Source organism: Triticum aestivum, chromosome 2D, assembly GCF_018294505.1.
Source record: "Triticum aestivum cultivar Chinese Spring chromosome 2D, IWGSC CS RefSeq v2.1, whole genome shotgun sequence".
Classification (NCBI taxonomy): Eukaryota; Viridiplantae; Streptophyta; class Magnoliopsida; order Poales; family Poaceae; genus Triticum; species Triticum aestivum.
The window spans coordinates 155,453,288-155,476,946 of record NC_057799.1 but is presented as its reverse complement, the minus strand read 5'-3'; the positions used below and the strand labels follow the sequence as shown (position 1 = coordinate 155,476,946).

The window sequence follows — 23,659 nt, the reverse complement described above, 5'->3', positions numbered from 1 at the left end:
ATTTACTTCAAACTCTTATGATCCGTGTACAAATCACAACGGTTTCCAATAAGAAAGTGTCTCCAGGTTTTGAGCGCATGCACTACGGCTGCTAACTCCAAATCATGTATGGCATAATTCAACTCATGCGGTCGAAGCTGTCGTGAGGCATATGAAACAACTCTTGTGTCCTGCATAAGCACTCCTCCAAGTCCTAAGCGAGAAGCATCGCAATACACTTGGAAATCCTTGCGTATATCCGGCAGAATCAGCACTGGGGCTGTAACCAAACGTTTCTTCAACTCCTGGAAACTTTCCTCACATTCTTCTATCCATTTGAACTTGGTGTCCTTCTTCAACAACTCCGTCATGGGCTTCGCAATCTTAGAAAAATTCTCAATGAATCTCCGGTAATATCCTGCGAGTCCAAGAAAACTGCGGATCTCTCCAACTGAGGTGGGTGCTAACCACTCAGTGACTGACTGAACCTTGGTGGGGTCTATTGCTATACCTTCTCCTGAGATAACATGTCCAAGAAATCCCACTTCCTTCAACCAAAACTCAAATTTGCTGAACTTGGCTTATAATTGGTGTTCCCTGAGCTTCTCGAGAACTAAACGCAAATGTTCCTTGTGCTCCTCTTCATTCTTTGAGTATACCAAGATATCATCAATGAACACCACGACAAACTTATCCAAGAACTCCATGAATACCTTGTTCATCATGCTCATAAAATAGGCAGGGGCGTTAGTCAATCCAAATGACATAACCGTATACTCATATAGCCCGTACCTTGTGGTGAAAGCTGTCTTGGGTATATCCTTTTCTCGTATCTTCGGTTGGTGATATCCTGATCGCAGGTCAATCTTTGAAAACACTTTAGCTCCTTGCAGCTGGTCAAACAAATCATTGATCATCGGCGGCGGGTACTTGTTATTGATCGTCACTTCATTCAACGCACGATAATCAACAACCATTCTCAATGATCCATCCTTCTTCTCAACCAAAAGCACTAGGGCTCCCCAGGGTGACGAACTTTGTTGAATTTAACCTTTCTCCAATAACTCCTTAATCTGCTTCTTAATGTCCTCCAGATCATTTGCGGGCATCCGGTATGGTCTCTTCGATATCGGTCCGGTGCCTGGCAATAACTCTATCAAAAACTCAATGTCTCGATCAGGCGGCATGCCTGGTAACTCCTCTGGAAATACATCTGGGTTCTCCTTCACTACAGGAACTTCCTCCTGAACAACTCCTGAGAGGGAATTTACATGGGTTCTCCTTGGCGCATGCCTAGATACATACTTGATCCTTTTTCCCTCCGGTGTGGTGAGCAGAATTGTCTTACTGGCGCAATTGATGTTTCCCCCATACATCGATAACCAATCCATTCCTAGTATCACATCCAATCCTTGTGACTCCAAAATTATCACGTCTGAGGGGAAAACATGCCTACCTATGGTTAGCGGCATCTGAAAACGTCCTTGGCTTGCCATAAACTCTGCACCTGGTGAGCTTACTAACATAGGTGTTCTAAGAACTTTGGTGGGCAACTTATACTTATCCACGAATCCCCTTGAAATGTATGAATGCGATGCACCAGTATCAAAAAGAACGATTGCAGTAAATGAATTAACCAAAAACTTACCGATAACTGCATCTGGCTGCTCTTCAACCTCCTCCATGTTCACGTGGTTCACTTGTCCCCTGTGAAAGGGTTGGGCTTCTTCCCAGAGCTTCTGTTGCCATTTCCATTCTTCAACTCAAGACAATCATTGGCGTAGTGTCCAGTCTTCCTGCACTTGAAACAAGTAATGTGACTTTGATCCTTCTTGGCGGGAGTGGCTGGGTTAGAGCGGTTCTGATTGCTGCCTGCTCCATTCCCGTTTCCATTATTGGGGCCACTATGGTTATGTGAACTTCCTCCATTGTGGTTATGGCCTTCATGGATATGGGTATATCGTCCCGAGTTCGGGGTAAGGCGAGGCTTCTGCTGTGCTCCTGAATCGTACTTCCCTTGTCCATACTTCCTTTTGCGGCTCTCAATCTGCTGCTGCTTCCCTTCAATCATAAGAGCCCTGTCTACCAACTCCTGATAGTTAGCGAATTTCGCTGCCATCAACTGCATGCTCATCTCATCATTCAACCCTTCCATAAACTTCTCCTGCTTCGCGGCATAAGTGGCCACATCATCCGGGGCGTAGCGAGCTAACTTACTGAACTCATCCACGTACTGCCCCACAGTACGGTTTCCCTGACGTAAGTTGCGAAACTCACACTTCTTCATGTTAATAGCTCCAGTGGAGACATGTGCAGTGCGGAATGCTTGCTGAAACTGATCCCAAGTGATATTGGCTATAGGGAAAGTGACTGTGTAATTCTCCCACCATGAAGCTGCTGGTCCATCCAATTGATGTGCGGCAAAATGCACCTTCTCTGCATCTGTGCAACCTGCGGTGGTCAACTCCCTTCCAATCCTTCGTAGCGAGTCATCAGCAACTATTGGCTCGGTGCTACTAGAAAACACCGGCGGCTGCAAACTCAGAAAATGGGCTAAGTTGTCAACTGGAGGTGGTGGGGGAGGGTTGTTGTTGTTGTTGCCTTGGTTCTGGACTAATATCTGCATCAAGGCATTCTACTGATGGATCAACTGAGTGATCTCCAGTGGGAAGTCAAATTCGGGGTCATGTCTTGGAGGCATCTGATGGGTTTAGAGGGGAGAGATTAGAATAGAATCAGGTCTAATGAGAAAGCACTACCCATATGCACATGAGACAAACACAATCATATCACACCAAATCAATTCAAGCATGGGCATACAATCGGTCTAGAACTATCATTACAAAAGTGCTCGGACTACTACTATGTACATGGGGAAATACTACTAATCATATGGTGGTCATCTAGAAATTTTGATCGGTGGAAGACTCCATGATATCCGCTCCAGCTTCGTCTTCATAATCATCATCACTACCATCAGGGTCAGAGTCGATGTCGTCGATGATGATGTAGTCTTCAGAACGAATTTCCTTGGGTTCGTCGTCTTCTCCTCCTGGCACAGGGTCTCCCATGAATACTCCTAGCTTCCTTGTCAGGTCGTCATTCTTCTCCACGAGTATTGCAATTTCCTCCTCATATCCGTCGCGTGTAGACTTGAGTTCCTCTTCTAGCTCCGTGTTCCTGTTCATCACCTTCTTCAAGTCTATCATGCTTGCGCACATCTGGTTCTCCTGTCGACGAATGTGCTGGTTTAACTCCTGGATGAAAGCTGCAATGGACTTGTCCCTCCTGGTGTTGATCATCTCCCATTGCTCATCTCGGCGCCCACATATCTGGTAGATAGTGTCCTTGAGATCCTTGTGGTAAACTTCGTCGATGCGTCCCATGGCGATGTGGGCTGCCATGCTCTTACCTAGACTCTAGGTTGGTGCATCAAAGGAAAACTCTATGGGCTCAGTAACTGGCGTGAATGTTCTTCCTGGAACTTGAACTCGAATCATCCAACGCTCCTCTTCTGGTAAAGTGGCGGTGTAGGTCCCGGTGAAGCTTGGTATTCCGATGTTCAGGTACCTAGTGACTTCCTTCAAGTGTTGTCCAAAGGGAGTGTCTTCATCCGGTTAGGCAAACTTGTTCCTTGAGTCTGCCATCCTAAAGAGTAGAAAATGGAGAGGAGTCAGAAATGAGTAGAGAAGAGTGACCTATGGCTCATCTTAGTGGTCGTGTCCTACAATCAGCGTGTGCTTTGATACCATCTTGTAGCGATCTGACCATAGACGGGCAAACCTCTGTGTTCAGTGTCATCCCTGGATCGGTAATGCTGACACACACAGTACTTGAAATATTTATAACAGAGTAGCAATCACACACTTATTACATTGATAGTCTCAAGAGAGAACTTATTACAATAAATATGGCTTAAGGCCATCTAAATAAGATAACAACGGAAGGCTTGGAAGATAAAGTGAGTCCATCAACTACAACGGCATAGCTGAGTGCATGACAACGACCGAGCGCACCTTACTCTTCGTCTGAAAAGTCTGCAACATGATATGTTGCAGCCCGGAACAGGTCAGCACATGGAATATGCTGGCAATATAATACAGTAGAGCAATGAACAAGATAAATGCTATCACTACATGCATATATGGCTGGTGGAGGCTCTATGGTTATAATGTTTTGCGAAAAGCCAATTTTTTCCTGCAACAATGGAATATATTTTTATTTAACTATCATGGTGGTTGAAACATTGAGAATGGTACCCCCATCTCAATCCCAATTAAAAGTAATCATTAACAACCCAACAAATTAATTTAGAGTGATGAGATCAAACCAATAATTCAAGTACCAGATACTCAAGATGTCCATAACCGGGGACACAGCTAACCATGATTAGTTTATACACTCTGCTGAGGTTTGCGCACTTTTCCCCACAAGACTCGATCTCCTCCGTTGGATTTCTCGCACTACATGGTATTTGAGAAACGGATGACCGAGACACAGTCTTTCAGAAGCACTAACTCTTTACTTCGGGTGGACAGTTACACCTACTTTCCCCTACATCTGCTAGCCCACCACTGAAAGAGGTCATGCAACGTACTCAACTATGCTAGAGCCCATAATAGCTTGTGGCTGCACACGGAAGTTTCTAGCATGAATAATCTTATGATCCCTTTGAGCCTGGGTGGCGAACCATAGGAGGATCACACGGTATAACCCCGGGATCTCCTAGGACAACACTGGTACAACCCCAGGTGCCCAAACCAACAATCCACCCAGATGTGTATTAAAGTTGCCACCTTAAGTTGAACCATTAATTAAACAATCTCACATCTGTCATGGATACACTCAAACCCAATCCACGTCTACGAGCATAGCATGGCAATATAAGCATAACATAGAAGTAACTCCCAAGGGTTTGATAATGAAATAGGTAATAGGTTCTACCTCATAATCTACTTCCCAACACCCACATATTAATCACATCCTAATCATGCAGTGTTTGAGGATTGGAACTAATACATAAAACTGGGTATGAAAAGAGTATGATCAATGTGTTACTTGCCTTGCTGACGATCCGCAAAACCTAGTGACTCGTAGTAGCACGCTTCGCACTCTGGGAATTCTATCACAAACAAACAATAGCATACATAAGCACTCAAGCAAAGATGCACAGGTAAAACTCAAATAAGAATATCGAATCTGAAGGCTCAACTGAAGAGGTTCGATTTGCAAAAAGAATCGATCGAATCGGAGCTACGGAACTGAAACTACGGTCAAAAGAACTTCGAATTCAAATCTGCTTGAAACCAAATTTTAAATTGTCAAAACCTTGTTGAAGTTGGTTAAACAGAAAGAGGGGCTCGAGACGAAGATGTTGGCGTTCGTTTCACTGGATTTGGACAAACGGTTTAGAAACGGCGAGGGTTTGAAGATCAGGGACTGATATGTGATGAAAGTAATCGTGAATAAGTCCCCGGCCGAAAAAATAAAATAAAAAGAAAAGACTAACGAATGAACGTTCGCTGTCTGAACCTAACCGGCGAACAGCGTTCATTAATACGAATGAACGGACGAATGTCCGCTAAATAAAAATAAACCGATGAAATGAACCGAACCGAATCTAGAAAACCGAATTAGGGTTTTTAAAAAAACCGGGGCGGCTTTTACATAAAAATCAAGAATAAACTGGGTGGACGAGATCCGGTGAACGGCGGCTCGATCCGGCGAACGGGGCGACGGCGCGGGGCGGCTCGGACGGCGGCCCGCGTCGCGCTGCAGCGCGGCGCGGGGCGAAGCAGCTGCGGTGGCGCGGCGTGGAGCGGGCGATGGCGCGGCTGGGGAGGGCAGGTGGCGGCGCGGGCGGTGTGGGGCTCCAGGGGGGCCCCGGGGTGGTATTTAAGAGGGGGGAAGACGGCGGCGGTGTTCGACTTGGAAGGGGATCGGCGTGGCGGGCGGGGCTCGGACTCCCCGAGTCCGGCGGCGGCACGCGACGGGGAGGGCAGCGCGGCAGCTGGGCCGGCTGGTGCCTCGGCCTAGTTCGGTCCGGCGGAGATTTTTTTGATTTTTTAACTGATTCCGCCGAGAAAATCCGAATTAAATAAAATAAAAATCTAAAAATGCCAAAAATAATTTTCACCATCTAAATGAATTATTTAGAACAAAGTGAACATTTTCTTGGCCTAAAAATGCAATTTTTGAAAAGTGCATATTTTTTCTAATTTGAATAAAATAGCAATAAAATCCAAAATAAACTATTTATTTGATTTTAACATTTTTCCTCCAATATTTCATTTATTTTGGAGAAGTCATATTATCTCCTCTCATATATTTTTAATATGAAATATTTTCGGCGAAAAATAATTAAAACCAAAGTGATCCTCATTTCGATATTTGAGATAATTCAAATATGAAAACGGTGAAATCCCCAACTCTCTCCATGGGTCCTTGAGTTGCTTAGAATTTCGAGGATCGCAAAACAAAATGCAATAAAATATGATATGCATGAATGTCCTATGTATAACATTCCAAATTGAAAATTTGGGATGTTACAGTTCCATACCTTTCCTTAGTGGGAATTAAAATTTAATATTGCCTTCTTTCATATCAATGACGGCACCAATAGTACGTAAAAACGGTCTACCAAGAATAATTGGACAAGACGGATTGCAATCAATATCAAGAACAATAATCTATGGGCACATAATTCCTATTTGCAAGAATAAGAACATCATTAATTCTTCCCATAGGCTTTTAAATAGTGGAATCTGCCAAGTGCAAATTAAGAGAACATTCTTCAATATCGGTATGACCAAGCACATCACAGAAAGATTTCGGAATTGTGGAAACACTAGCGCCCAAATCACATAAAGCAAAACACTCATAATTTTTAATCTTGACTTTAATAGTAGGTTCCCATTCATCATGTATTTTCTAGGAATTGAAATTTCTAATTCCAACTTTTCTTCCAAGGCTTTCATCAGAGCATCAATAATATGTTTAGTAAAAGCTTTATTTTGTTCATACGCATGGGGTGAGTTAATCATGGATTGCAACAAAGAAATACAATCAATCAAAGAGCAATTATCATAATTAAAGTCTTTGTAATCCAAAAGAGTGGGCACATCACTAGTTAAAGTTTTGACCTCTCGAAACCCACTTTTATCAATTTTCTCAACAAGATTTTCACCCTCCAAATTATCAGGACACCTTCTAGCTAAAGTTGACTCTTCTTCAGTCCCTTTTTCATTAATCTTAATTTTACTAAACAATCAATCAATAGAAGAAACACCAATCACTTTAAGATTATTAGACCGACTCCTGCCTGCATCTACTACTATTACTCCACACATCGACCGCTATCCAGCATGCATCTAGTGTACTAAGTTCATGGAGAAACGGAGTAATGCAATAAGAACGATGACATGATGTAGACAATATCTATTTATGTTGAAATAGACCCCATCTTTTTATCCTTAATGGCAACGATACATACGTGTCGTTTCCCCTTCTGTCACTGGGATCAAGCACCGTGAGATCGAACTCATTACAAAGCAACTCTTCCCATGGCAAGAAAAATCGATCTAGTCGGCCTAACTAAACCAAATATTCCGAGAAGAAATACAAGGCTATAAGTAATCATGCATATAAGATATCAAAAAGACTCAAATAACTTTCATGGATAAAAACATAGATCTGATCATAAACTCAAAGTTCATCGGATCCCAACAAACACACCGCAAAAAAGTGTTACATCAAATAGATATCCAAAAGACCATTGTATTGAGAACCAAAAGAGAGAGAGAGGAAGCCATCTAGCTACTAACTACGGACCCGAAGGTCTACAATGAACTACTCACGCATCATCTGAGAGGCACCAATGAGGATGATGAACCCCTCCGTGATGGTGTCTAGATTGGGTTTGTGGTTTCTGGAACTTGCGACGGCTGGAATTGTTTTTTGTCGACTCCCCTAGGGTTTTTGGGTGTCCAGGGTATTTATAGAGGAAAGAGATGGTGCAGGAGGCGGCCGAGGTGGGCACAACCCACCTAGGCGTGCCTGGGCCCCCAGGCGCGCCCAGGTGGGTTGTGCTCCCCTCGGAGCCCCCCTCAGGTACTTTCTTGGCCCATCGTGTGTCTTCTGGTCCAGAAAAAATCACCAAAAAGTTTCGCTGCGTTTGGACTCTGTTTGGTATTGATTTTCTACGAAATAAGAACAAGCAAAAAACAACAACTGGCACTGGGCACTATGTCAATAGGTTAGTCCTGAAAAATGATATAAAGTTGCTATAAAATGATTGTAAAACATCCAAGAATGACAATATAATAGCATGGAACAATAAAAATTATAGATACGTTGGAGACGTATCAGTTATCTCCCAGGGCATGAACGGGAGATTTTTATAATTTCGTCAAAGTCGAGAGATTTTGACAAGAATCAGTGTGACGAAATAGAAACAGGCGAGAAGCTAAATCATCATTGGAAAGCAAAACAGGCATACAGGATAGTTACAAATGAAGAGCATGCAGTCATACATACATTCAAGCATAAACATGGTGAACTGAAGAAATGAAAGGCATGATGATGAAAGTCTTCAGTTCAAAGTCTTTAGAATGCAGAGCACAAATTATTCAAGTGTAGAAGTACTGAAAGTAAAAGGGTTGAGGAATTTGAAACCAAGATGGCTCTGATGACACGATGATTTGTTAGACCAGTTCCAGTTGCTATATGAATTGTACGTCTGGTTGGGGCGGCTTGAGATTCAACTCGGAAAACACTTAGTCCTCACCGTATTCCCCTGGAGCTAAGGTCACTTACACCTCGCCCAATAACTCGTGGTGAGTCTTCAAGGTATAGTTCCAAAACGTTCACATACTAGTTCTATGGCACTCCACAAATTCTTCGTGGGTGCTCAAAACTTGACGCCTAGCCATCTGGAAGATTGACAGTCTTCAAAAGTAACAGGCGTCGGATCACAGAGGATAACCTCTTCAGTGATGCTCAATCACGTTGGCTCTGGTTGGGTTTTTCTCACTTGGGTTTTCAAGTTCGTCAAAGGATGGGTTGCTCTCAAATATGACACTTATCAATCTCTCTCTTGGAGCAGCCAACCAACTACTGGTTGTGGGGGCGGCTATTTATAGTCCTTGAGTACGACCGGTGGCAGGTCCGGTTGCGTGGCGCGACGGGGCACCTCAACTTCCCGTGGGGGACGTTGCCCGATGATGTCGACTCGCCGACACTGGAGGTGGTGAGTGCGACGATGGCTAGGGAGGACCGGGAGGTGAGGGAGCGCATGTTAACGCTCGAAAATGGCATTGTCGCAAAGAGTGGCTTGAATCTGTAGCAAGATGAAGTCAAATTTCTGATTGGAAGTCATGATACGTCCATTTTGCATCATGCTTTTATATCGATATTTATTGCATTATGGGATATTATTACACATTATATTACAATACTTATACATTTTTCTCTTATTTTATAAGGTTTACATGAAGAGGGAGAATGCCGGCAGCTGGAATTCTGGACTGGAAAAGGAGGAAATATTAGAGACCTATTCTACACAACACCAAAAGTCCTGAAACTTCACGGAGTATTGTTTTGAAATATATAAAAAATATTGGGCGAAGAAAGCACCAGAAGGGGCCACCTGCCATCCACAAGGGTGGAGGGCGCGCCCCCTGCCTTGTGGGCCACTTGCGAGGCCCCCGATGCCCATCTTCTGCTATATGATGTGTTTTGACCTGGAAAAAACCAGAAGGAAACTTTCGGGACGAAGGGCCTCCGTCTCGAGGCGGAACCGGGGTAGGACCAATCTAGGGCTCCGGCGGAGCAGTTCTGCCGGGGAAACTTCCCTCCTGGAGGTGGAAATCGAGCCATCATCATCACCAATGATCCTCTCATCGAGATGGGGTCAATCTCCATCAACATCTTCACCAGCACCATCTCCTCTCAAACCCTAGTTCATCTCTTGTATCCGATCTTTGTCTCAAAACCTCAGATTGGTACCTGTGGGTTGCTAGTAGTGTTGATTACTCCTTGTAGTTGATGCTAGTTGGTTTATTCGGTTGAAGATCATATGTTCAGATCCTTAATGATAATTAATACTCCTCTGATTATGAACATGAATATGTTTTGTGAGTAGCTACGTTTGTTCGTGAGGACATGGGAGAAGTCTTGTTATAAGTAATCATGTGAATTTGGTATTCGTTCGATATTTTGATGAGATGTATGTTATCTTTCCTCTAGCGGTGTTATGTGAACGTTGACTACATGACACTTTACCATGATTTGGGCCTAGGGGAAGGCATTGGGAGGTAATAAGTAGATGATGGGTTGCTAGAGTGACAGAAGCTTAAACCCTAGTTTATGCGTTGCTTTGTAAGGGCCTGATTTGGATCCATATGTTTCATGCTATGGTTAGATTTATCTTAATTCTACTTTTGTAGTTGCAGATGCTTGCAAGAGGGGTTAATCATAAGTGGGAGGCTTGTCCAAGGAAGGGCAGCACCCAAGCACCGGTCCACCCACATATCAAATTATCAAAATAACGAACGTGAATCATATGAGCATGATGAAAACTAGCTTGACAGTAATTCCCATGTGTCCTCGGGAGCGCTTTGCTTTATATAAGAGTTCGTCCAGGCTTGTCCTTTGCTACAAAAAGGATGGGTCACCTTTTTGCACCTTGGTTACTTTTGTTACTTGTTACCCGTTACAAATTATCTTATCCCACAACTATCTGTCATCGATAATTTCAGTGCTTGCAGAAAATACCTTGCTGAAAACCGCTTGTCATTTCCTTCTGCTCCTCGTTGGGTTCGACACTCTTACTTATTGAAAGGACTATGATAGATCCCCTATACTTGTGGGTCATCATGTCACCATTGGACGGCTCTCTTCGAGAAGATTAAGATGGATACAAAGATAGTCCAAAACGGAGCTCCTATGCAAGAAGTATGACAATTTCAGAGATGCTTGTGCTGACATTAGATTATGACATGGCATGAAACATAATTAAAATCACCTCGGATGGAAAAAGTTTTAACATGAAAGTTCTTCATCTCGTCGAAACATATGATTTTGATATAAAAAGCGTCTTAATCCGAGGTCGTATACAAAAGTTGTAGTCAAAATAGTGCAATGCTGCAGAAACTATGGAAATGGTCGGACGCCCAATACCCCCTGTTGTGACCGGACTGTACGGAAATAGAGACCAGACTGTTCGGTGCTGGTCACGAAAACCTTCTGTTGTGACCGGACAGTCTGGTCTGGTCGAGCGGACAGTCCGGTCCGAACCGAAATCATGCATCTCCACGAATCTGATAATTGTGGGGGCAATTAGGCCTTCAAGATGACCTCGAATCAAAAAACATTCAACACGAAAGTTGTTCGTCTCATCGAATTGGTGAAATCTCCTTATGGGTGCAACTTCTTCCGAGGGCGTTTGTGGATTGTGAGACTTAAAAACTTAACTGCTGTCTCGGACTTATCTAAATCCGAGTTCGGTTAATTTTGGAAAGATTTGGACGTGATTTGGAGTGCCTTTGTTGTACGGAAAGTCCAGCTGCCTCGTAAATAGATGAGTGGTGATGGCCGATTGAACAACACACAATCGATCAATTCATCTACCACTGTTTACCTTTACTTTTATCTCTCTCCCCTGTTCTTCTTCTTCCTCATTCTTCGTTCGTTCTTCTTGTTGCAGGGCGGCGAACCTCGAGGCCCTAGGGGTGATCAGGTTGACCCAGGGCAGCCAATAGCCTCCGCGCGCCCTGACGGGATCCCTCCTGGGCGTGTGGGGTTTCGGGTCCTCAAAAGCGCCCGCCGGATTGCTTGCGTACCGCGCTTCCAGACGGGTCTCCTTTAACGTGAGTTGCGGTGCATCACCCGTGGTGTTGGAGGTACACTGTGACGTGTTCTTGTGCAAACACACTTTTTGGCGACTCCACTGGGGACGAAGCTTCGAATGGTCTCCATCCCCATGGGCTATGTAATAGAGATAAGTTGCTTTCTTAACATGGTATCAGAGCTTAGGTTATTTTTTTCGGGCACCGCAACTCGCCCTCCCGATCGAGTTCTTCCTCTCGATCTCCTGATCTAATCTTGCTCGCGCTGCTGCCCTTCTCCTCTGATGGACGACGCTGCACCCTCTTGCTCCAGCATGACTCAATCTACATCAACGTGTTTTGTATGTGCTCCTCTCCTGATCTGCACCTGCACGTCATCCCGGCCTGCTAGTCAGCGCCCCGACCTGGCCCCCGCTGCAGGTGTGGCTGCACGCCTCCGCTGGACAAGGGCGGGAGCAGCTGCACGCGATGGACAAGGCCATCCGCTGATTCAGCCAGGAGCGGCTGCACATGTCGATCTCTTTGGCGTTGCCAATGCCTCGGCCAAATCGGCCCGCCCGCTGTCGTTAGTCCACCGATCCCGTCCCGCTTGGCTGCTTCTTTACCAGATTTGGGCATCCCGGGCTGCTTCAGCCTCCTGTTGTTGCTCACAAGTTCCTCCTCGTGCAACTGCTCATGCATATCCTCTGCCTATAACTACTGGATTGGGGTGCTGCTACCTGCTAGGTGATGCTGCTACGTGGTGCTACTACGTGTTGCTGTTAGTCACCCATGGATCTAGTTCCGTCGCCGCTGCTAGATTTCCCGTCTAGTATGTGTTTTCTGGTTTTCTATATTTTCCGCTGCGTCCACCAAATCCGTTGATATTTTGTCTCTCGTGCCATGCAAGTCCAACATACCTTTGTCTGTCAGCCTTTTTCTGGTTATTGTCCTCAAAATAGGATTCCTGTGGCGTCTCCTTGCATTGTTGATCTAAGTCCATTCTCTTGCCGCCGAGCTTCTTTCGCCGTCGGTTTTCATGGGCGATGATTCTTTAAGCAATGCTTCATTCTCTTGATGTGTCATCTTCTTTTGACAACCCATCTTCTCTTGATACATCTCTTGTATCTTCTATTGATGTGGTGTCTGACTCTGATGTGCCATCTCTTCGTTATCCCCTTTGGCGACTCGACAGGTTTTGAAGACTCTTCATGCTGCGACGACACTCTCGAGACGTGGATTTGGATTACCATTTTTTTCTAGTTTTACACTTCTTCAAATGTAATGCTATTGCATACGCTTTCCATTTGAGGGGGGGTGTTAAGAAGTATTAGTATTAGTCTAGGACTCCTATTAGCCTCTGTATCCTTCCTTGTACCCCAAGTCATGTGTTATATATATATATATATATATATATATATATATATATATATATATATATATATATATATATATATGTGCCCCATGGGCTATGTCATACAGATAAGTTGCTTCCTAACAGGAGCAAGATATTGTTCAAGTCATACCACCATCGTGCTCTCCCAACTTAATTGAATAGGTATATTTAGCAAGTAATTTACCTATATTCTGATTTGGTCATTACTTTGTTGTTGATGCATCTATTAGAAAAATCTTCATAAGCAATATTGAGAGACCAATGAAGAAGGGTAATTTATTTGTTAGCAATCAAATTCTCACAAAGCATATGTCAACATATTGCACCATTTAGAAACACCGATAATGAAAATTTATTACAATCAAAGCTTTCCCCGTTGTTTTATTTAGAGTTTATATCTACATGGGTAGCTTTGCTTGTTTCATACTTGGCTTACACTTGGTCTCAATTGTGGCATGTATGTTCTAACTATTTTCGTTTCAGAAAATTAAAGCCAAGGTTAATTTCTTTTGAGAAAACCGACGCGAGTATAATTTCTTATCCAATGACATCGGAAAAAGAATGCAGGAGAAAATTCATAGCCGAATGGAAAGATTCCAAATCTGAACCATTCATGTGCTTACTTTCAGAGTCGTTCTCACAGCAAGATCGGCTAGAAAATAAAAATTTATACCTTCAATTCAAACATGTGTGATCAAATCTTTGATTTGTTGTTGAGAAATAATTATATTAGAATTCTTGATCACAATGTTGAGCAACCTATCCATGGACAAATGTATTGTAAGTTGCATGATTCATTCAAGCATAATTTTGACCATTGCAACATGTTTCGTCAAATAGTTAAATCAGCCATAAAAAAGGGTGTTTCAAATTTGTTGAAACACTAAGAGATGACCAGTCAATTCCAATTGGTGATGGTAGAAGTTTATGCATCGACTGCTTCAGGCTGTTCCATTTAAAGAGAAGGTAAAAACTGCAGGTGATGTGAGCAGACTTTCAAGTAAACAAGTTGTTGAGGAACACAATGAACATAATCTTGAGGGTGAGAATTCCATCGAAGCTACAATGAAGACGCCAAGGACTGGGGGGCAACAAGAAAATCCAAAGATCAATGCAAATCGAGCCAAAGGAGATAAAGGCTGCAAAAATCATAAGCGCAAGAAATCCAAAGTCACTTCCGCACAGTTGTTAGATAAATATGAAAAGAAGAGTGAAGAGAAAAGTGCTTATCGCTCAAGTAGTTTAAAATCATCAAGATCACCACCTAGGCGCAAATCCGAGGATCGGTATTGGCAGAGTGACAATCTCAATGCAACATATTCATATTCTTACTTTGGGCCGCCAATGCCAATGTCATGGATACATACCTATGCTCATGTAAATCCATATCCATCATGGGACAAGTATGATACAAGGGCACATTCTCCATCTTATTTTAGACCATCTCGCCAATATTATGCAGCTCCAAGAAGATCAACATTTGAACAATCACGCGTCAAAGACCGTTTCAATCATAAGGAACCGGTCTAGAGCTCAAGAAAGAAGAAAGAGGTGGTCAAGCAAGTTTACCGCATGAAAAGAGATGGTCGTAAGAGTACTACTTCAAATTTGATCTCAAATGAAAAAGGGCCAATTAAAGTGTTGAAATTGTCTACTAAAGGCAATGAGATGAAGAAATCAATTGTTAAGAGTCAAAGTGTCAAATCTGAAGATAAGAAGTTGAGAGTACACAAGGCCAAAAAAGAATTGCCATTGGTCGAAACAGAATCACAGCTGAGGTGTTCACTCGACTTATCGTATTGGCAAAAGAAGGAATTACAAAAGCTTAGTGCACAAGAGCTGAGAAAGAAGAGCATGGCATGGGTTCCCAAGGGGGCAATCAAAACCAAAATGATGTGCAAGCTTCTATTGCAATAAGTACAACAAAAGTGAAGAAGGAAAAGAATGAAATCAGTAAACAATTCAGTCGAAGGTTTCCATCACCCTATCAAAATCTTCCGTTTGCACATCATCCATATTCTTCTACCATGCCATTGATGTCTTTGCCATGGAATTCATCCTCAGGTATGATCAATTACCCTCCGCAGATTTATTTTGATCCATGGATGCAACATTATTTTATACATCATGAGAGGGTATTACCAAATCACTATACATTTGGTTAGTTACATTTTTGTAGCTAATCCAAAAGAGCTAAAATATTTGACTGTTCCCTATTTTATTTGTTTATGTCGGCTATACATGCTTTGGCGGATGAATTCTACATGGACCTCATGGTAATGGCCGATATTTAACTATCGCCCTAAGAAACTATCTAATCATTGCTTGTGTGGAATTCTAACATCGTCCTTAGTTCAATTGGAGATAGAGACAAGCCACATGCCGCTTAAAATATTTTTGCACAAATAATGAAAGCCAATATGAATTTTTATGCGGCTTGGAGCTTTTGGTTGCTATAGGTGCTATACATATTCAGGCCTTTAGTGGTTCGTTATGAGTAGTACAACAAATATCAAAAGTTATCAATGTTTTGACGAATCACTTATAATTTATCTTGAGGCATGTTTAGATGTAATATTCTCCTTGGGTTTACTTTCAAATTTTCATATATCTAGACATGACAATTGGAGAAAGTTGGCACATCAAGCATCCGGCTACCATGCTGATCATAGTGTATTGCATATCTATCAATAGCCGATGCTTAGTCTCGTTAACATAGGTAAGGCCGAACTGAAGCCCACCGCTTTAGCCACTAATGAAATTTTCATGCATGCGAAAACAAGGATTAGTTATCTATAAGATCCTAGCAGAAGGGCGGACAATATATTTTGGCGGATGGCTTTGACATGCATATCTATGGAAATTTATCATCGGATTAATGAAGTCGAGAAAGTTTCGCCCAAGTTTGCATAAAAAAGTTTACACAAGCGATGGCTGATGTATACTTATCCTCCTAGGCACATGCAAATGCCTGATAGAGTGTTGATATCGTGCTTAGAATAAACTTGCTACGAGTTATTTTTCGGCATGCAAGCTTCGCCGAAAAATAGGGGGGCATGTGTAGACACTCGAAAATGGCATGATCGCAAAGAGTGGCTTGAACCTGTAGCAAGATGAAGTCAAATTTCTGATTAGAAGTCACCATTGGATGGCTCTCTTCGAGAAGATCAAGGTGGACACAAGGATAGTCCAAAATGGAGCTCGGATGCAAGAAGTATGACAATTTCAGAGATGCCCATGTTGACATCAGATTATGAAATGGCATGAAATGTAATTAAGATCACCTCGGATGGAAAAAGTTTCAACATGAAAGTTCTTCGTCTCGTCGAAATAGATGATTTTGATATAAAAATCCTCTTAATCTGAGGTCGTATATAAAAATTGTAGTCAAAACAGTGCAATGTTGCAGAAACTATGGAAATGGCCGGACGCCCAAAACCTCCTGTTGCGACCAGACTGTCCGGAAATAGAGACCAGAATGTCTGGTGCCGGTCATGAAAACCTTCTGTTGTGACCGGACAGTCTGGTCCGGTCGAGCGGGCAGTCCAGTCCGAACTGAAATCATGCATCTCCATGAATTTGATGATTGGGGGGGGGGCAATTAGGCCTTCAAGATGACCTCTAATAAAAAAGCGTTCAACACAAAAGTTGTTCGTGTCATTGAAAATCGGTTAAATTTGCTTCTGGGTGCATCTTCATCCGAGGGTGCTTGTGGCCTGTGAGACTTAAGAACTGAATTGCTGTCTCGGACTTACCTAAATCCGAGTTCGGTTAATTTTGGAAAGATTTGGACGTGATTTGGAGTTCTTTTCTAGTATGGGAAGTCCAGCCGCCTCATAAATAGATGAGAGGTGATGACCGATTGAACAATACACAATCGATCAATTCATCTATCACTTTTTACCTTTACTTTTATCTCTCTCCCTTGTTCTTCTTCTTCCTTGTTCTTCGTCCGTTCTTCTTGTTGCAGGGCGGCGAACCTCGAGGCCCTAGGGGCGATCAGGTCGACCTAGGGCAGCTCATAGCCGCTGCGCGCCCTGACGGGGTCCCCCCTGGGCGTGTGGGGTTTCGGGTCCTCAAAAGTGCCTGCCGGATTGCTTGCGTACTACGCTTCCGGACGGGTCTCCTTCAATGTGAGCCGCGGTGCATCACCCTCGGTGTTGGAGGTACACGGTGACGTGTTCGTGTGCGAACAGCACATCACGATGGAGGCCCCCTATGAGGAGTACATGATGGACCTCCGCCGCCAGTACCCTAAGCTCGTGGAGGCGGAGTGGACGATCTTCTTGAAGCACGGTCAACGGGGAAGTCATCGTCCTCTCCAACAATGAGGAGCACATCAGTGATGATGGAAAAAATGACGAGGAGGAGTTCAACGCTGAAGAATGATGGCGCATCTTCCCCAACTCCGGTGACGACGACACATGGCCGGACCCCATGGGCGGTGAATCTCGCAGGAAGATTGGCTCGCCCTCTAAGGGTGACAATGGTGTTTAGTTTTAGTTTAAAATCATGTTTAGTTTTAAGTTCAAGTTCATGTTTAGGTTTAAATCGAATGATTATGTATATTATGTGTTGAATTTCGGTTGTTTAAATCGAATCTATGTTGAACTTATGGGGATTTGTTTTTTTACTCCATTAAATTTAGGAGTTTGGCTAGGTCCGATCAAAACTTAGACGAGTAAAAATCCTCCACTAAAGTCTACTTCACCGATTGCTCCTCTATTTTTAAAAGATCGATTGGAGTTGGCCTTGGAGCATCTACAATGGGGCGCCCCAAATCCGTCTCAAACGCCTGAGCAGGCTGACCGGTCATAAAAGACGACCCAGCCGGGTGCCACAAACGGGCCTCGAACGCCCGGGCTGACCGACACCCCTCATATCCAACCCAAATCTAGGGCGGATGTGAGGCGGCCCGGACACGCCCGGGTGCGTCCGCCTGACAAGCCCGTCCCACCACCGACCCCACGACTGTCCCACAAAAAACCCCATCCGGCTTATCGCTTCGAACCCTAGCTCACTCACACTCTCCTCTCTCGCTCCATCCTCTCCCCGCACCGATTCCGATCAAATCCGGCGCAATGTCAAGTCGGCAACGACTCCGGCTCCGACCTCGACTACGATGAGGAGCTGGCCCTCTGCATTGCTTAGGAGCGGTCTAAGGTGGATACCGGGTGCAGCTCCGGATCTGCAGCGTCGTTGCAACTCTTGCGCCGGTGCAGCGCGGATGCCGGAGCTGGACCCTCCCGACCCGCGCTCAGCTCCGGCAAGACAGCACAGTCCGCACCACCCACGCATTGTCTCCTTTCCTCGTCAGGCCGCTCCTCCGCGCGGGTAACAGTGAGTGCTAGTCCCTGCGCTGTCGGCCCGCACATGCACTCCGGTATCGGAGGCGCACGCTGCCTGCCGCGAGAGGCGGCGGGCAAGGGAGAGGGAAGCGGCGGAGCGGTCCGTGCACCGTCGCTGCGGGATGCCGGTGGAGCCCAACGAGGACGAGCGGCTCCTCGCATGGGTCTGCCGTCGGTCGCTCAAGACGGTGGGGACAGACACTCGCCGCCTCCGGCGGAAAAACGCAACGGCCCTCCGGCTAGCCATAGAGAAGTCAGAGTGGGAGGCGAAGGAGGCAGCGGCGGAGGTAGCTCGGCTCGCCAAGTTGAAGCGGAAGCAGGACAAGGCCGTCCGCCGGATGAAGGAGTTGATCGTCCCGTCCTCCTCAGACTTCAACGACGGCGACGACGGCAGCTACACCTCCTACTACGACGACCAAGATCCTCCACCAGTCGCGGACGCCTACAGCTGCGCCGGCGATCAGAAGGGCAAAGGCCCGCGACGGAAGTGGTGATCCCGCACTTCCTCTTATGTTTATACCGTTTTTAGTTGTTGATGTTTAAGAACTTGTCCGATGACGAACTCAGATGATCTTTAGGATGATGTCAAGATCGTTTAATGTCCGTTTGCAGCCGATTTTGTTGCTCGTTCATTGATCACGTAGAGTATATATAGTATGGATATAGAGTGCGAGATATGAGATATGTAGATGTGAAGAGCGAAATATGAGGTGTGTCCGCGGACGCACCTGGACGCGTCCACGGGCGTTTGAGGGACCGAATTAGCCTATCGCGGTTGTAGATGCTCTTAGGGTGGAAAGTATAACGTTGGTAAATGTTTGAGTCGATTGATATATGTACGAGGGACCGGAGGGCGATGCTTATCCATGTAGGCCAATGAGGTGGTGGTCGAGCTTTGCATGCGAGCGAACAGCCAGATAATCGGGGTCCATGCGCACGCGGGCGCCACATGGCCGATGCAGCAACCTGTGGCTGCCAATGTGCAGCACATGACGCTGCCGGAACTTTGAGAAAGATAGCCAGCGCCTCCAGGGCCATCCGTGCATGGATCCATGCATAGTGGAGCCATTCTGTCCGCTTGGGATCCTCTTCTTCGTGCACCATGCATGCCCTACCAGTTGGCCTCTGCATGCATTTTCAACGGTGTATTTGTTTATCATTCCGACAATGGTTATCACACCGTTTTTAAAATTGCTCTTTAACCGTTACAAATCTAAAATATATATACTAAATGAAAAGGCTAAACCTAATTGATGGCTTTCCAAGAGTATATGATTTGCGCCAGTCCTACAAATACTTCAAAAATGGCATTTTATACAATAGTGAAAACAGGAGAAACTTGTTGTAGAATAGATGGAATGTATACACGTATAGACATAAACTTTCACATGCATGAATGCATATACGGCATGTTCATGCATGTACATGCTACATGCTTTTGTATAGAATGGCTCCAACGTCGACACTCAATATATGCAGACATACAACTAAGAATAATATGTACAGACGTACACTGGATGGTGAAAATATGGTACTAGAGGACACGGATCATTCAGCTTAGCAGTTGGAATTGCCTACTAGTCATGCTGCATATTGGGTCGTCCAGACGGTCTCTAGCATTTGTCCCTAGCTGGCAGGCGGCCATGATGCATGCTAGGACCGAAAAGATGTGTGTCTCATCCACCGGCCCGTGGGCTGTGTCTCTGCCGTTGCTGCCGATCCTATCTAGATCCGACCGATGTACGTACAAGTTTCTGTATGGTTTTCTACGTGCATGTATACATGTAGTTATACTCCCTCTATTCAACAAAGCACTGAAAGCAGTGTATATAACAGTAAGTTTTTAAAAGTTAAACAAGTGTATATTTAACTAGATTTAAAAAAGTCAGCACTCACTTCTATAAAGTTAGTATCATTAGATTCATCATAAAGTGTATCACAATATTTTATGTATTTAGTGTCTTAGATGCCAATAGCTATATAGACAAGTTTGACTTTTATAAAAAAATATAGCATACACTGCATTGCGAAATGGAGGGAGCACCGGGATATATCATATCCATGGATAAATGTACCATGCTGCCGTACGTACCCGGAATCTGGAATTATTTTGAGGGTTGGAATCTGGAATTTTGATTGCATGCATGTGCTCCCTTGGCGCGACAAGTGTCCTAGACATATTTGTGGTCCAAGATGACCCAGGTTTTGCTAGCGAAGCACACGACCCTACTGTCCTCCGCTGCCTGTATGACCACATGATTATTATATGTTGATTTTATTTTCTGATTATCTGTAATACCAAATATGGATATACAGTATAACATGCGAGGGAGGCCAGGTTTTGGGGGCAAAAATATCCATGCACCGGACGTACGTACTCTGCAAGCTTTACTATACACTGAGAAAGATTAAATACAGTAAACTGCGCCACTTATGTACGTGCACAATAACTCGTGACAGTTTGAATACACGTACGACAAATTATGTTTTCACCGTACCGGTTGGGCTATATTATGCATTATGCATGTTAAAACTAGAAAAGTTTTGATGATGTATCATCTAGTACTCCTAAACATCACCTAAAAAGCTTGGTAATACAGTACTACTGTATTATTTAACCATGTTAATAAGTGTGTGAAACTGCGAATATGATGTCAGATGGAATGATGCACAAATATTTCTTGTACATATTCTCACTTGCTTGATGGAACATTGCCCTTTTTATTCTTTTTGTCATCATCAGGATGAATTTGACATATATACCTATCTTCCAAAAGTTCCAACATCACACGCCACACAAATACAGAAATGAGGAATTATGTTCTCATCTGCCCCCTCCTTTAATTTTCTCATTAACTTCTCCAATCCATCCCAATCCTCTGCATGCAAATGCCAGAGCCCCACTGCAGCCTGAATCGCCGCAGCGCCACACTAAGCATCTATTTATACCCCACCTGAGCTCCCGCTACCTTCACATCTCACTGGCCACAAGCTAAATGCAGGAAACACAACACACGGACACATACACACATCTATCGATCGATCATGGTGAGGCTAATGGAGATCTCCAAGAAATGGCACGGCAGTGCTAGCAGCAAGGTCACCTCCCCTACCGCCGCCGCTGGTGCAGCGGCCACGGTGGCGTCGTGCCCGCGGGGCCATTTCGCGGCCTACACCCGGGACGGCAGCCGGTTCTTCGTTCCCATCGGCTGCCTCACCAGCGACACCTTCCGGGAGCTCCTCAACATGGCCGAGGAGGAGTTTGGCAAACCTGGCGACCGCCCCATCGTGCTGCCGTGCTCCGTGGCCTGCCTTGAGCAGATCCTCGCCGACTTCCGGGCCACCTCCAAGAAGCACACCGGTAGCGGCAGGACCAAGATTTGGTAGTAGACATCCTAATTCCATTAATCAATTCCGCCGTTGATCATTGTTAATTAGTGTGAGACCGATCCATCGATGATCAATGGTCCCTTAATTTTTGGGAGCGTAGTTCCATCATGTCGATTTTTTTTCCTTCCCTCCTGGTAATGGTTTGTACTGTAGATGCCAATGCTCGTGTTTTCCAAGAGGGGGGATGTGGTTCTAAGTTGACATGACGTAAGCATCTAGCTAGCCAGTTATCCATCTTTTTTCTTATTCTTCATTTAATTCTTCTCCTTGTTTGTGTCGATGAAAATACGTCCTAGAGGCATTCCCGCGATTACGTTATTTTTTAATGTATTCATAAGTTATTTGCATTGTCGTTCAACTTGTCATTGATATGTATCAATAAGTATGTGGTTTGTTTATGATATTGGATATTGTATGATAGTTGTTCTAATGATCCCTAATTGATAAGGCTGCGTGGACAAGCATCCTTTGAATAGTATATGATTCGGTTGAGAAAAATATTTCACAAGTCATTGACATAGAGATACTAACCCGATAGTATATATGGACTTGAATGGGAATAATCGAGTTGGACAAACCCGACTTGAGACTTCGAATGTACTCAGGATGTGAATCAACTTACTTAGTGTCTATCAAACACTATTTGGTAACTGAGTAGTTATAAATGTAGCTTTTCGGCTAGTGGTGAAACATGTCAGTAACACGTAGTTGGTCAAGATGTGATTTGCACATCTAATGAAGGGATATAATTCACTAATACTGGAAAAGGCTACTAGCGGCTGCAAAAATCGTCATTAATGGTGTGTAGACGGCACGTCACTAGTATCACGCCACCACTAGTAACTTGTTACAGTAGCGTGTTCATGGCACACCACTAGTAAAACTTACCAGTGATGTGTAAAGAGCACGCCAATAATAACTAATATACTGGTACCGTGTGTCGTTTAACACACACTAATAATGTAGATATGCTTTCGTCGATAACGTGCCAGTGGGGCCTCTCGGTTCAATTATGACCGTTGTGGTGATGCCCGCCGCCGTCGACCTCGCGCCGGGCTGCTCCGCCGCGCCTCCCATGGCAGGCGCCGGCCCCGTCGCGTCCCCGCTCGTCGACTCTGCCCGCGGGCCGTCCCTCTGCTTCGCTCCATCACCATTCTGCTGGGCGGACTTGGCCGAGGAGGAGGAGGAGGCGGAAGGGGGGTGGTTGAGCGTCCGGTCCGGCGTTCGCCGCCGGAGTTTGAGGAGTTCCTGGCGGCTGCCAGGTTTGTGCGCCAGCGCAGGCGGTCTGGAGCTCACGTGGCCGCCCTGCCCGGCCGCCGGCACCGTGCCATGCTCGTTCCTTGGCCCCTCCGGCTCCCATGGTGCCTCGGGCCGCTGCGCCTCTTGCTCCGGTGGGTGGTGGGTCGGTGCCCCTCTCTGACCCGGCTCTAGCTGCGGCTGAGCGACTAGCCTCGGCTGTGGCCGGGCCGGTGGCCGGGGAGGTGGCCGCGCCATCGCTGCCGCCGCCGGAGGCGCCCCGTTTCGACGGGATCCCCTGGTTGGGTCCGGCTAGGGCTGCTCGGCTGCATGGGCCGACTAGGGCCCGCGCAACGCTCGAGATTTCTCCTCGTATTGATAAAAAAGAGAAAAAGAAAACCACAAGCAGCGTAGACCCCGCACGCAATCCCCTCCCCTAATCTCTCGCGACCCCTTCGTGCACTAATCGCGCGCCCTGCCAGAGC

The 23,659-nt window shown here is 45.0% G+C and overlaps 1 protein-coding gene across 1 annotated transcript; it reads left to right on the top strand.

Moving 5' to 3' along the window:
* The first annotated feature begins 21,515 nt into the window (after positions 1-21,515).
* LOC123049095 (auxin-responsive protein SAUR36-like) lies at positions 21,516-22,356 on the top strand. The gene has a single exon (XM_044472084.1). It carries the CDS (start codon positions 21,594-21,596, stop codon positions 21,933-21,935), a length of 342 nt encoding a protein of 113 aa, XP_044328019.1. The 5' UTR covers positions 21,516-21,593; the 3' UTR covers positions 21,936-22,356.
* Positions 22,357-23,659: the final 1,303 nt, after the last annotated feature.

Excerpts from the sequence above, each read along its gene's own strand:
- LOC123049095 (XM_044472084.1), top strand. The coding sequence starts at position 21,594 with ATGGTGAGGCTAATGGAGATCTCCAAGAAATGGCACGGCAGTGCTAGC.